The sequence below is a fragment of the Hordeum vulgare genome, chromosome 1H (assembly GCF_904849725.1).
Source record: "Hordeum vulgare subsp. vulgare chromosome 1H, MorexV3_pseudomolecules_assembly, whole genome shotgun sequence".
In the NCBI taxonomy this organism is placed as follows: Eukaryota; Viridiplantae; Streptophyta; class Magnoliopsida; order Poales; family Poaceae; genus Hordeum; species Hordeum vulgare.
In genome coordinates, this window is record NC_058518.1 from 356407698 (window position 1) to 356420513 (window position 12816).

The 12816-nt window shown below is 45.3% G+C and overlaps 3 protein-coding genes across 3 annotated transcripts; 1 reads left to right on the forward strand and 2 right to left on the reverse strand.

The window, feature by feature from the left end:
• Positions 1-5143: 5143 nt before the first annotated feature.
• On the reverse strand, positions 5144-5980 carry LOC123436354 (protein SAMBA). Its single transcript, XM_045115625.1, has 3 exons — positions 5795-5980; positions 5579-5689; positions 5144-5436 (listed from the first exon to the last, which is right to left on the reverse strand). Exons 1-3 carry the CDS (start codon positions 5916-5918, stop codon positions 5363-5365), a joined length of 309 nt encoding a protein of 102 aa, XP_044971560.1. The 5' UTR covers positions 5919-5980; the 3' UTR covers positions 5144-5362.
• A 78-nt stretch (positions 5981-6058) lies between these two features.
• Positions 6059-9420, forward strand: LOC123436338 (NADH dehydrogenase [ubiquinone] 1 beta subcomplex subunit 10-B-like). Its single transcript, XM_045115624.1, has 3 exons — positions 6059-6464; positions 6559-6626; positions 9117-9420. Exons 1-2 carry the CDS (start codon positions 6179-6181, stop codon positions 6588-6590), a joined length of 318 nt encoding a protein of 105 aa, XP_044971559.1. The 5' UTR covers positions 6059-6178; the 3' UTR covers positions 6591-6626; positions 9117-9420.
• A 1124-nt stretch (positions 9421-10544) lies between these two features.
• LOC123436322 (inositol-tetrakisphosphate 1-kinase 1) lies at positions 10545-12238 on the reverse strand. The gene has a single exon (XM_045115623.1). It carries the CDS (start codon positions 12187-12189, stop codon positions 11146-11148), a length of 1044 nt encoding a protein of 347 aa, XP_044971558.1. The 5' UTR covers positions 12190-12238; the 3' UTR covers positions 10545-11145.
• Positions 12239-12816: the final 578 nt, after the last annotated feature.

Below are 12816 nucleotides of genomic sequence, written 5' to 3' on the forward strand. Positions count from 1 at the left end.
CGTCTTCGGGGCCAAAGCTGCCGCAGGAGATCACGAGGAAATTTATTGCTCGACAGCATACTGGACACTGGTACATTCACGTTGCTGCTGCTAGCGCAACTAGGGCCTGGCTGGATCGCCTTGGATTGGATTGGGCACACTGGCTCGACTTGAAGATGCACACAACTCGAGGCCTCAGGTGTAACGATGATATCCAAGGTGGGTACCACCGGCGGAGCTACAGTGGAGGCCAATGCCCTCCGTCTATCACTTTTACCACATTCTTAGAGACATTTAAGGCTATGTTTGGATTGTCGTTTCGGTTTCTAATACGTGTCTAGAAGATACAGACCTCGAATGGTCGTTTTGTTTTCAGCCCAAAATTGTTCAGCCACCGGTAAAATACAAGTGTAAACTAAATACCTTCGTATTTCAATACGACCATCTAAGCGCGGCCTAAGTGATTAAACTATAAATAATAAGTATCATAATATAAGAAAGTTTCTGACACGGGACAGAGGGAGGAGTAGCATTTAAGTAATTAAACTTGAAAATGATCATTCGATAACTATAAGTATGTGCATCTTTTACATGATTGTTTTTGGTGTAAGTAGGCGATAGCCCCGGTCACATTTGCAAATACTCCCTTCGTTCTTTCTAAAGGTTTTACTACAAAATTACGTAACGATGTATATAGACACACTTTAAAGTATACATTTAGGGCCTTTTTGATTCGTAGGATTCTTAAAATGCAGGAATAGAAAAAACGTAGGAATAGAGTGACATGTCCTTTTTTACACTACAGGATTTGAAAGTGTGTTTGATAGTACAGAAAAAACAAAGGAATTCTACAAAGAGGTTTGAGTGGATGAAAATTTTCGTCCAAAATGTAGTACAAACGAATCCTATGGAAAAAATTCCAAAGGATTTCAATCCTACGAATCAAACGATCATCGTAGGAAAAAATCCTAAGGATCCAAATCCTTCAAAAATCCAATGAAATTCCTTTGTATCAAAGGAGCCCTTATTCATTTTATTCTGTCATGTAGTCTATATTTAAAGATGGGCAAGTAGTTTTTACCATCACGGACCGAGGGTAGTAGGCAGGCAGGTGAGAATGCAAGCGGGGCGGGCTAGCAGACAATAGCATACTAGTACAAATGCAGTGTCAATTTTAGGCGAGTGATGAGCAAATTTTGGACTAATTGATGACTTCCGCGGGACAAAGCAGGCTGCCGCTTTGCCCCCCTACACGCACGGGTCCACGGATTAACGGCATCTCCATGAACACTAGTACTGCAAAGCTTCATCCGAAGCAAAAGCAAGCAAGAAAATGCAAAGGAATACGGCAAGTAACAGAAGCATGAAGAGATGCGAGTGGCAAAATCGTCGGTGGCGCCGGGGAGCACAGGCAACTGAGCAGTAGCCACACCACCAGATCCATACACAAGTGCTATCATCGGCGGCAGCAGCAGCAGCAGCGCACCCCATCCCCCCGGCAAGTCACATCCACCGACAAGGAGCTTTAAACATAAGAATGCTGGCTGCCGCTAGCTCAGGGAAACAACAACTTACAAATGGTGAATATATGGCACTAGGACCTACATGTGCATGGTAAACACAGAGAGCACGCATCAACCTAACACAACTGACCAATGAAAATGTGAACAAAAAATGGGGAAGGCTCCTCAAAATCTAAACACAACTGACCAATGAAATCAGCAAAATACGATTTATCTACGTTTTAGTGCGGCTTGCTATTATCTTCACTTGCCAAGCACTTTCGAACTACTGTTTACTCGTGATGACAGCCACATTCGCAAAAGGCACTTTCAGGTTCACACTGACATCGAACACCACCACTGGAAAAATTAAGACCGGCGCAAAACCAAGATCTTTTGACTTTTGTGGGCACTAGCAGAAAAGTTATTCTTCTGAAGTTTCAACTTTCAAATCATTACCTCTGGAATAAAATTATAGTCAGACCGTACATCCTCTGGAGTATCATGCTTGCCAATATATTAACAGAGCAATTATATCCTTTCCCTTACATTACTAAGCCGTGGGCCATGGAATCGCTCATACAGTATATTAAGAATAGCACCGCAAATTTGTGTTCAACAGGCTACAGAGGAAACAGAGGTCGATGGACAGGGGACATTGGTGACTACCACAGAACACTGATAATTTATAGCAATACCCCAGAAGTATCAGGGGTGCAAAGATAGCTTTAATGCGCGGCTCTGAGTAGAAAAACGGCCTACATTATTCTAAATTTCCAACTTTCAAATCATTACCTCTGGAAAAATCTTAGTTAGGTCGTACATTCTTATATCATGCTTGTCAATATGTTATCAATGCAATTTGTATCCTTCCCCTCACATTACTAAGTTGTGGGGCACAGAATAGATCATACTATGATTGGAAGATTGGTAATGGTAGGAACATTAGATTTTGGCATGACAAATGGGCTGGGGATTGTTCCCTTAAAGTTAGATTTTGGGACTTGTTTGATATTTGTAATCAACAAGATTGTGTGGTGTCCCATGTTTGGGATGGTACTGACCTGAGACTTACATTTAGAAGATGTGTAGGTAGGGATTTGATGAATCAGTGGGAGAGTCTCATTGATTATATTAAAAATTACCCCCTATCTAATAATCCTGATATACCTGTGTGGGTATTAGAGAAAAATGGGGAGTACTCAGTTAAGTCTTTTTATAAATGTATCAATTTTGGTGGTGTGGGGTCTCTATATGGAGATGGCTTATGGAAGGTTCTGTGTCCTCAGAATATCCATGTTTTTCTTTGGTTGTGTCTTTATAACAAAGTTCTGACTAGAGATAATGTGGCTAAGAGGAAAAGCATGGATGACCTCACCTGTCTGTTCTGTAATGAAGAGGAATCTATACAACATCTGTTTTTTAACTGCATCAATGCTGGGCATATTTGGTCTATTATTTCTGATTTTTTTAAGATTAGAAAGATTCAATGTTTTGATGATGTTTCTTCTATGTGGAAAGACAAAAAGAAAAGAACTATGCTTAATATGATCACTGCTGCCTCCTTGTGGAGTATATGGACTTTGAGAAATGATTTCTGTTTCCAGGGAAGATCATGGAGGGGTCTGGGCTGCGGCCTTGCCAAATTAAAAGGGAACTTGCAAAAATGGATGGTGCTCTGCGACGCTGCTCAAGTGGAGGTGCTGAGAAGGTTTATTTTGCTCCTGGACAAGCATCGAGGCGAGCTGCTTCGGATTGCCTGGAGGGATGAGTGATCTTGGCTGTAATAAATAGCGTTATTTCCTTGCAGACTTGTCCTTTGTTTTCAGTTTGTGGTAGTTCTTTGTATGGTCTGGCCGCCGTTCAGGACTTTACCTGTGTGTATCGCCTGATGTGTGGTGTGGTAGTGGAGCCTGGTTTTAGGCGTCTTTGAACTGTGTTCTATCTGCTTCATTATAAAGATGGGGCAGGGGGGGCAACCCCTTTCATTCAAAAAAATAGATCATACTAGTATGTATAGAATAACACTGCAAGTCTGCATTCAACAAGCCGCGGAGACGATATAGAGGCAGATGTACAGGGTGGGCGGTGATTACTCAAGAACACTGGCCATTTACTAGCAATATACAACAACAACAACAACAACAACAGCCAAGCCTTTTAGTCCCAAACAAGTTGGAGTAGGCTACAGTTGAAACCCATAAGATCTCGAAGCCAAGTCATGGCTCTGGAACGTGGATAGCTAACTTCCACGCACCCCTGTCCATGGCTAAGTCTTTGTCGATATTCCAAACCTTCAGGTCTCTCTTAACGGACTCCTCCCATGTCAAGTTTGGTCTACCACGGCCCCTCTTAACATTCTCAGCACGCTTTATCCGTCCGCTATGCACCGGCGCTTCCGGTGGCCTCCGTTGAATATGTCCAAACCATCTGAGACGATGCTGGACCAGCTTCTCTTCAATCGGTGCTACCCCAAGTCTCTCTCGTATATCGCCATTCCGTATCCGATCCTTCCTTGTGTGGCCACATATCCATCTCAACATGCGCATCTCTGCTACACCTAACTGTTGGATATGTCGTCTCTTGGTTGGCCAACACTCCGCGCCATACAACATCGCATGTCGGATAGCTGTCCTATAAAACCTGCCTTTTAGCTTGTGGCACTCTCTTGTCACAGAGTACGCCAGAAGCTTGGCGCCACTTCATCCACCCAGCCTTGATTCAGTGGCCCACGTCTTCATCGATATCGCCATCCTTCTGCAACATGGACCCCAAATATCGAAACGTGTCTCTCTCCGGTACCACCTGCCCACCAAGGCTAACCTCTCCATCCTCATGCCTAGTAGCACTAAAACTGCACCTCATGTATTCAGTTTTAGTTCTACTAAGCCTAAAACCTTTCGATTCTAGAGTCCGCCTCCATAACTCTAACTTTCTATTAACCCCCGTTCGGCTATCATCGACTAGCACCACATCATCCGCAAAGAGCATACACCATGGGATATCTCCTTGTATACTTGGGAGAAAAACAAAAGCCTGCTGTTATGGCAAAACCCCAGAAATATCATGGGTGCAAAGATATTTTTCAACCGTCTAGCTTTGAGTAGAAAACCGACCTATATTCTTCATTTGGGTCAAAAGTTAATCCGCTGCAACATCAAAGTGTACCGTGTTGGGCTATCAGATTGAAGATCAACTCAGAAGTGTTCAGGTAATAATGTGTTTTTAGGACATTCTCTTGTTTGAAGGATGAACAAAGAATTAGCAATTGGAATCACGTATTAGATGCATATAAGAGGAAGCCGCCAGCCAGGCATGAATAAGATCACAAACAGCTATGAAACAATCCCATACAAAAAGGATGACCAAGTTGACCAAGAAGAAAATATACCTTGCATTTTTTCTACTACCAGTCTATTGTATTCTAGGACAAAATGCCACAGTTAATCTCTTTTCTAAAGTTCAACTCACAGGCGATAAAATAGATATTGATACCACTATATATTGCTGGTCAAGACTGAAGATCAAAGATAATGAAAGTGTATGTGCTTATCAATATTTTACATTTTCACCTACAAAGTCAACACACTGTATCTCAAGATTTATCTGAGAAAAATTTTTGGGATCAATTTGCAAGGATTTGGTGCAAAAGGCACAAGTCATGAACATCATCATAACAATTGGATTACTTAAATGTAAAGCATAGCATGTACCTGAAACTGATTTAAATAAGTTATGACTTATGAGCAACAGCAGCACACTTGGGTCACCTAAATATCCTAGCATGTACTTGGAAATGATTTAGATGAATGCAACTCCAGGTGTCTGGAATCAGATGACAGCCCCTAGGAGCACAGCCTGGATGGAAAATCCTATAATCCCTAGCAGTTCCTTGTCTTCTTGGCCGCTTGATCCAACTCCGCAATTTTCCCCTGTTGCTGGGGCAGGTAACCACCTGAAAAGCTCATCCCAAGCCGGAAACAAACATAAACTCTTGTGACCGTATCACACACAATATCAATTCGAACAGTAATCCATAATCAACCATAAAATCTTATGCTGATTTTGAATTTGAGTGAGATTTATGGTGCTGTTACCTCGCTTGGAAACGAGGTTGATGCGGGAGCGCGGGGCGGCGAACATCCAGCTGTTGTCGTCGAGCGACCTGACCTCCTTTTGCAGCGCCTCCATGACCTCCGACTTGAGCTCTGCGGGGGAAGCAGCCAGACCAATTCCACTGCTTAACTGAGCGGAGGAGGTCTAAAAGGGGAAGGGGACTAGGGCTTGGGAGGTGCCGAGGGGGATGGATTTACCGGTCATGGCCTCGTCCTTGCGGTAGAGCGCGTCAATCGAGTCGGCGAGGTCGTCGGCAGCGGAGAGCGCGATCCCGCCTCCCGCGCTCGCCGCCGAGACGGTCGACCTCGCCGGAGAGCTCATCGGAGATCGGCCTCGTTTGAAACGCGGCGCCCTTCCGTGCGGGTGGGTCACTTGGTCAGGCAACGAATTATACGGCCCCGCGAAGTGGGCCGTGTGGATGGGCCATATAAATGGGCCGGGTTGCTACTGTAAGTGGGAAGCCATCTGTTCGTCTCACTCTCTCCATCCATTCCCCAATCCCCACGACGAGATCCACCCCAGGCAAGGAGAGAAGGGAGGAGAGAGGCCGGCGGCGGAGGCGGAGCAGGAGACGACCGGAGATGGTGCGGAAGGCGAAGGTCGAGTTCGACGAGAGGCCGCCGGATGACTTCGACCCGAAGAACCCGTATGGGGACCCGGTGGCGATGCTGGAGTACAGGGAGCACCTGGTGCGGGAGAAGTGGATCCAGATCGAGACCGCCAAGATCATCCGCGACCGCCTCCGCTGGTGCTACCGGATCGAGGGCGTCAACCACCACCAGAAGTGCCGCCACCTCGTCGACCAGTACCTCGAGTCCACCCGCGGCGTCGGATGGGGCAAGGACCACCGCCCGGCGGACCTCCACGGTACTCTACTCCCACCCGAGTCCTCCTCTGCCTGCAGGCTATGGTCTCGTCTGTTCCACTGGCTGATATGGTTTGGTTGTTTGGTGTCGCGCAGAGCCCAAGAAGGTGGTCGAGGTCGAGGAGTAGCTCGGCTGCTTCTCCTGCTGTTCCTGGAATGGACAGGTCAGGCTGCTTGCTTGTTATGCTAAGAAGAATCCTAGTTATTTTGTATGTGCGATGCAGCTTTCGGTGCCGATTAATCTTAAATAAATGTGTACATCACCCTGTTACATGCACTAACTTCAGATTTTTGTCTGGAACTCTGGATTGGTCACATTACCATGCTTAGATGGTTGGGAACCTGGGAATGGTGTAGTAGTAGAACAACAAACATTAGCACATGCATAGGAATCATTTTTGGTTTATAAGGGGTTTGAACAACTGGAAGGGTGTTTGTCTTGACAGCACGACTGGGCGTGCAAACTGTTCTTTCCAACTAGGGCTTGGGAGTACTCTGCTACTGTTCTTTCCAACTTGTATCGAAGTGGATGTTTTCCTCTTGACGGACAACAACTACTATGCTTTTCATGAAACGGAAATGAGGGGTATTAAATCGTAAAACTTCCCAGTGAAGTATCCCTCATTCAAACGCCTAGTTAATCGACTAAAGCCACATCCCAGAACAAACGTGGGTCAGAAAAGCGGATATGTGTGAAAGTGCAAGCATAGCCTCTCAACCTTATGTGTCCCCTCACCTCTCAGCCTCTCTCTACTGCTGTTGGCCTATTTCTTGCCTTGCCTGAACCTAATATCGAATCAAGACCTACATGAAGTCTGAAATTGAAAAACACGGGATTTTGACTTATTAAGGAAAGGTCTTGACCCTGGATGAACTTTCTCGGAAATAGTCTTGATAGTAGTGTGTGTAGTGATAGCTAGACAACTATTACCTCCGTCTCAAATTACTTGTCTTAGATTTATCTAAATCTAAGACAAGTAATTCGGGACGGAGGGAGTATTATTTTTGGTTCTTGTGATCATACTCCCCTGGATCAGATTATGATAGGTTCATAATTTTATGAGCCCTTGTCATAATTCATTGTTCACCAGAATAGTTGGTAAGCTGGATTGCTGTGGCACACTCTGCTACTTGGTCTGGGTAAATGAGTACACTTAATGTCTGAAAACACTTACAGGTTACTTTGTAACAGTTGAAACAACTAGAAAGCTTACTTCATCCCAAATTTGCCCACACATTATTAGGGGTGGGCAAAAAAAAACAAGAACTGGAGAAAGAAACTTCGGTTGCTACTTTGGCTAGCAAATGTCATGAACCGAATTTAGTTCGATGAGATCGGTTATCGAGCTCGGTTGACTGAACTAACTTAATTGGTGCACAAAGGCCCACGCAACTAAGCCCAGTAGACTTTCTAGTAGCAGCTCTACACATCCACGTGCCCGCTCAAAAACAGAATGTGACCACTTATCCCTTTTCCAGCCACACATCCCTTTGCCAGCTACACATCAATCCAAACATACGCCGCCTCCTAACCCTGATACACTCCAGTTATCAACCCGCCGCCGCAGCCACCATTTGCCCATGCACCTCGTGCATTACCGGCAATCGGCGGCTGGGCGACCCCCATGGTGCGGACGGCAGCCGCCAGCGACCATGACTACCTACGACAATCCTCCTTCATATTCGGCGACGATATCTTGCTCCTACTGTTCCTCCCCCAACCCCTTTGTGCTTTGGATATCCTGATTGATTCCTATTCGGCTGTTCCATTTTTTTGCTTATGATTTTACTCCAGTTTCTTCGAATAGATTGGATCCTCTTCGGTTAAAACCGATGACCAAACCGAATCATCGGTGCCAAAAACATTCGGTTTCGCATCTCTGGAGAAACCAATCGGTCATCAGTTATGGCAGTATCGAATTTCTTTGATGCCCGAAGAACCGGACCGATTGGTACGGTTAGACCGAACACCCAGTCCTACACATTATCCTGTTATCTAACTTACTTGAAGGACTGCTGTCTGAGTTCATTTGTTACCGATTCTTAAAGTCAATGTAAGAGACAGTAAGAGGATGTATCTGATTTTATACTGAGAGCATCATCTTCCACAGCTCAAGCCTCTGGCATATTCTCATGCAAGGAATTAATAAAGAAAATTGCAGAGCATAAGATGTTTTCTATATTTTGTTACCATCAGAATATTTTGTTGCACATATTATTGTTGCACATATTATTTTATCAGAGCATATTCTCATGCCTTTATTAAATATAGTTTTGTTACCATCAGAATGCAAGAAATTTTGTTGCACATATTATTTGTTATTCCCTCCGTTCACAAGTATAAGATGTTTTCTATATTTCAATATGGACTATATACGGACTGAAATGAGTGATCAAACACACTAAAATGCGTCTATACATCCGAATCAAAAAAAAGTTAAACATCTTATATTTGTGAACGTGAAAAAACATCTCCCTGGCTTTGCTGACCATATTTGAAATTTATCAAATGTTATCTATGCCGATTAATTTACCTCATCTGTTGGTAATTAATTTTATTTATTTTCTTCCTTGCAAATGCATTGGAACAAAGTGGAGCCGTGTCAGTATATTATTGTAGACCATAACACTGACCCTTCAATTTTTGTGCGCAGGTCTTCTCTCCATCGGAACTAAAAGGAGTAACTTGAACTGCTGCAGCTCTTCTCTTACCTCTGAAGTTGCTGATAGACCTTTAATAAATGATTATGTTGAAGGAAACATTGCTGTGTGGTGTCTGTATTTTTATTTTTTTGACGCTTTGAGGATTTAAGCAAATCCTTACTTGGACTTTCCCGCCTTGTTTCCAATTTCGTTCATACAAAAATTGTGTTTAGTTGTCCTTGCCTTTGCATCTTGATTTACAAGTGTACCAAAGACGGCTTTTGTTGTGCTGTACAAGTTCTTTCTATTTTGTCACTGTGCTGCTTTTCTATATCAAAGGGGCTGCACATTACAGTATTCACTACACGTCAAGTACAACAGTCGCAAAAAAAGAGAAATGGGTAGGCAACAGAAATTCATGTGCCTTGGTAGAATGCAAACCAAAGATTCCTGTAACTCGAGCTTCTAAAACAGAAGAATCATAAACAGACTTAACAATGCTGATTAACTGGTACTGATTCTGATGCAATAGGGAAGTACATTTTCCTTGACAATGCTTGATATAACTATTTCAGGTTAAGTATGTACATAGTGAAATGCTGAAAAAAGTTGATCACAACATGTGTTTCGTGCCAGCAACACAGAGAGGACATCATCTACGATAGGCCAAACAACGAAGCAAGCACCATTGCTCCGGCGGCATCTATCGGATTTGTTTACCCCAGTAGAAGTTGAATTTTCAGATGAACTCGAAGATGATACTGCATCATGTGTTATGTGTGCTCCAAATTCTAACCTCAAAACAAAATTGTACCTTATCCATATTATGAAATCATGAACGCCACTATTTCTACAGAGTGCAAAGGACAAAAAGAAGACCACAGTCCCAGTATTGATCAAATCTCTAGTGAAGGAAAATAGGACATCATTCAAAACATGTAGTTAGAGCGGCAGAAAAATGAAATATACAGTTGCAATGCAAAATGCTTATGCTATCCTGCTCACTTTTCCAACTGAAGCGGATGAAGATAGCAACCAAATACAGTACTTCCCTACTGTTTCCACACCCTCTAAAGGAAGTTAAGGCACTCGATCACAAAACATGAAGGATGCAGCTTGACCTGACGATAAGGAAAAAAGGGCATGCCAACAATCCCATGTTGCAGAGTGCAGATAAAACATTTAAGCACACTCAACTTAAAACATCTCACATTAGGAAGGAATAAGCAGAAAGCTTGCCCTCAGTGCAACTTTCTAACGCTTCAAATTGTATTACTCCCTCCGTTCCAAAATTTTGAACTAAAACACGCCAAGTACTTTGGAACGGAGGGAGTATTAAGCAGGAACTCATGTTTACATAGGATATCATATATGCAAATGATAACTTCTCCAGTAAACCAACTTTCAGAAACAGATAGTCAAGCATAGGGCAAATGACATCATTGCAGGTGTGTGTATATATATTTAACTCTGTGATCACATACGTAAAATTCAGTTTTGGATGATAGAATGAACTGGTTCCACAGACAGGAGTAACTCAAGTTTGCATTTCAAATGCTAAAAGTGAAGAGAATTGCATCACCCCTTTCTTTCGAGGAGGCGATAAAACTTTCAGAGCCCCGGTATCATTGCAAACATATTCATCATCCCGGTACCACTAAGATTTTGGGTTGCCATTCATCCAGTACTCATCAAGAAGAAAAGATTTGCACATCCAGAACAAATATCTTCTTCAGAACTTGGCTCCCGTTCCCCCACTTTTGTTCTAACTAAACCGGGTGAAGCAAATTACGAAGAACAGAAAGATACCTAAACAACCGGTATGACAGGAGCAAGGAGAGAGGATTTACATTGCAGGTCCTCCGCTTGCGGCAGGTTGAAACCCAAGTAAATCCAGAACCTGTTGATCCCCATCTCCCCATCCTAATTGGTTGCTCGTTATTCCCCTCAAGTCTTGTAACCATCCTGCCACCCCTCACATTTCCCCCAGACATGAAAGAATTGCAGGTCTGCGAGCAAGCTATGCCGGCCAAATCCATCTCATTTCACAACAGCATGATTGCTCTGCTCCTCCTCCTCCTTGAGGGCCACATCGTCCTTGTGAACCATATCCCAGAAGAAATCGGTGAGGACAATCTCGTAGCCAGGCATCTTTGCGTAGCCCGGGAAGTAGTTGATGTCAATGACGAGATACCGGTCCCCGGCACGAACATCCCGGATCATGTCGAAGTTGAAGAGCTGCAGGCCCAGGGCACGGCGGAGCCCGCCTGCGATCTCGTTGACGAAATCGGTGGGCGGCATGACGGCGTCCTCTAGCCGCATGTCCTCGTAGTACTCCTCGGCAGTGCGCTGATTGGGGAGATTGGATACCTGGGAGAAGGAGATGGTGCCCTCGGCGGCGGCGTCCTCGAGGATCTCCTTGGAAACGTCGGGCAGGCTGCGGCGCTTGACGCAGGTGACGTGGCCGCCGACGACGTAAACCTTGAAGATGACGCCGCCGTGGTTGACGAACTCCTGCAGGACGAGCGGCGGGCGGAGCTTGCGGAGCCCCTCTCGGTGGTAGACGAGGGACATCTTGTGCGACTTGGCGCTGCCGTCGGCGACGAGGGGCTTGGCGATGAGCGGGAAGCGGAGCGCGGCGAGGAGGCCCGAGTCGGCGAGCGCGGCGGCGTCGTAGACGACGACCTGGCTTGGGATGCCGAAGGTGTCGCGGCGGTCGGCGTCGCCGGGCGGGACGTCGAGCTCGGAGACGACCTGGAGCATGGAGATGCGGTTGTGGAGGCGGTCGATGGCGTGGGGCGGGTCGACGACGGGGACGGAGGGGTAGCGGGCGGAGAAGGCCTGGAGCTGGGCGCGCCAGTCGTGGCCGTAGAGCTTGTGGATGACGAGGTCGAAGGGGCCCTGGTCGGCGAGGGGCCGCGCGTCGTCGACAGGGACGAGGTCGACGCCGCGCGCCGCCGCGCGGGAGATGAGCGAGGGCTTGATGAAGCTGTTCTGCTTCTTGGGCGCGAGCGCGTAGCCGACGACGTAGCGGCGGCTGTCGGCGGAGGAGGCCTCGGCGGCGGCGGCGGCGGCGGCGGCCATTGCGGTCTGGGAGGGTTGGGAGGAATCGGGGGATTTGGATGGGATGGATAACTAAAGGTAGGGGAGGGATGTGATGCCCTCTCTTTTATAAACAGATCGATTCGATCTAATTCTCAGGTCAGGTCCAAAGAATCCTCTTCGTCTCCTCTCCGTGGACCGGGTCTACGCCCGAGGGGATGGCTGCATTTGTTAACATCGTACGATGCTAAGAGGGTGATTGGATACGTTTTAGTTTCATGACTAAAAGTAATGAGACTAAAACTTGCTAGCCTCATCCATGCTTGGATCTAAGTACTAAAGAGACTAAAATCAAGTTAATGAGCATTTATTATCCTTCAAACTCTTCAATCCAGAACTTGCATGAAGAGTTAAATGAGGAGAGAGAGGACTAATGCACATTTTAGTAGGGGTACCCCTGACTAAAAGATTTTAGCCTCAAGACTAGTTTTAGCCTCTCTTTATTCAGGGATGCTTGGAACTTTAGCCTTTTAAAAAGATTAGTTTTAGTCAGACTAGTTTTAGTCTCTTGGATCCAAACATTGCTGTTCTAGTTTTAGTCTTTTAAAAAGACTAAACCCTCATGGACCATCTCATCTCCTCTTTCTTTTGGGTGTTGGTTTGGTTAAC

Bases quoted from the DNA above. Each gene is read 5' to 3' on its own strand.
- LOC123436354 (XM_045115625.1), bottom strand. From the start codon at position 5,918: ATGAGCTCTCCGGCGAGGTCGACCGTCTCGGCGGCGAGCGCGGGAGGC. The intron at 5,690-5,794 runs GTAAATCCATCC...CTTCCCCCGCAG, and splicing joins CAAGGACGAGGCCATGACCG to AGCTCAAGTCGGAGGTCATG. The intron at 5,437-5,578 runs GTAACAGCACCA...TGAGCTTTTCAG, and splicing joins CAACCTCGTTTCCAAGCGAG to GTGGTTACCTGCCCCAGCAA.
- LOC123436338 (XM_045115624.1), top strand. From the start codon at position 6,179: ATGGTGCGGAAGGCGAAGGTCGAGTTCGACGAGAGGCCGCCGGATGAC. The intron at 6,465-6,558 runs GTACTCTACTCC...GGTGTCGCGCAG, and splicing joins CCGCCCGGCGGACCTCCACG to AGCCCAAGAAGGTGGTCGAG.
- LOC123436322 (XM_045115623.1), bottom strand. From the start codon at position 12,189: ATGGCCGCCGCCGCCGCCGCCGCCGCCGAGGCCTCCTCCGCCGACAGC.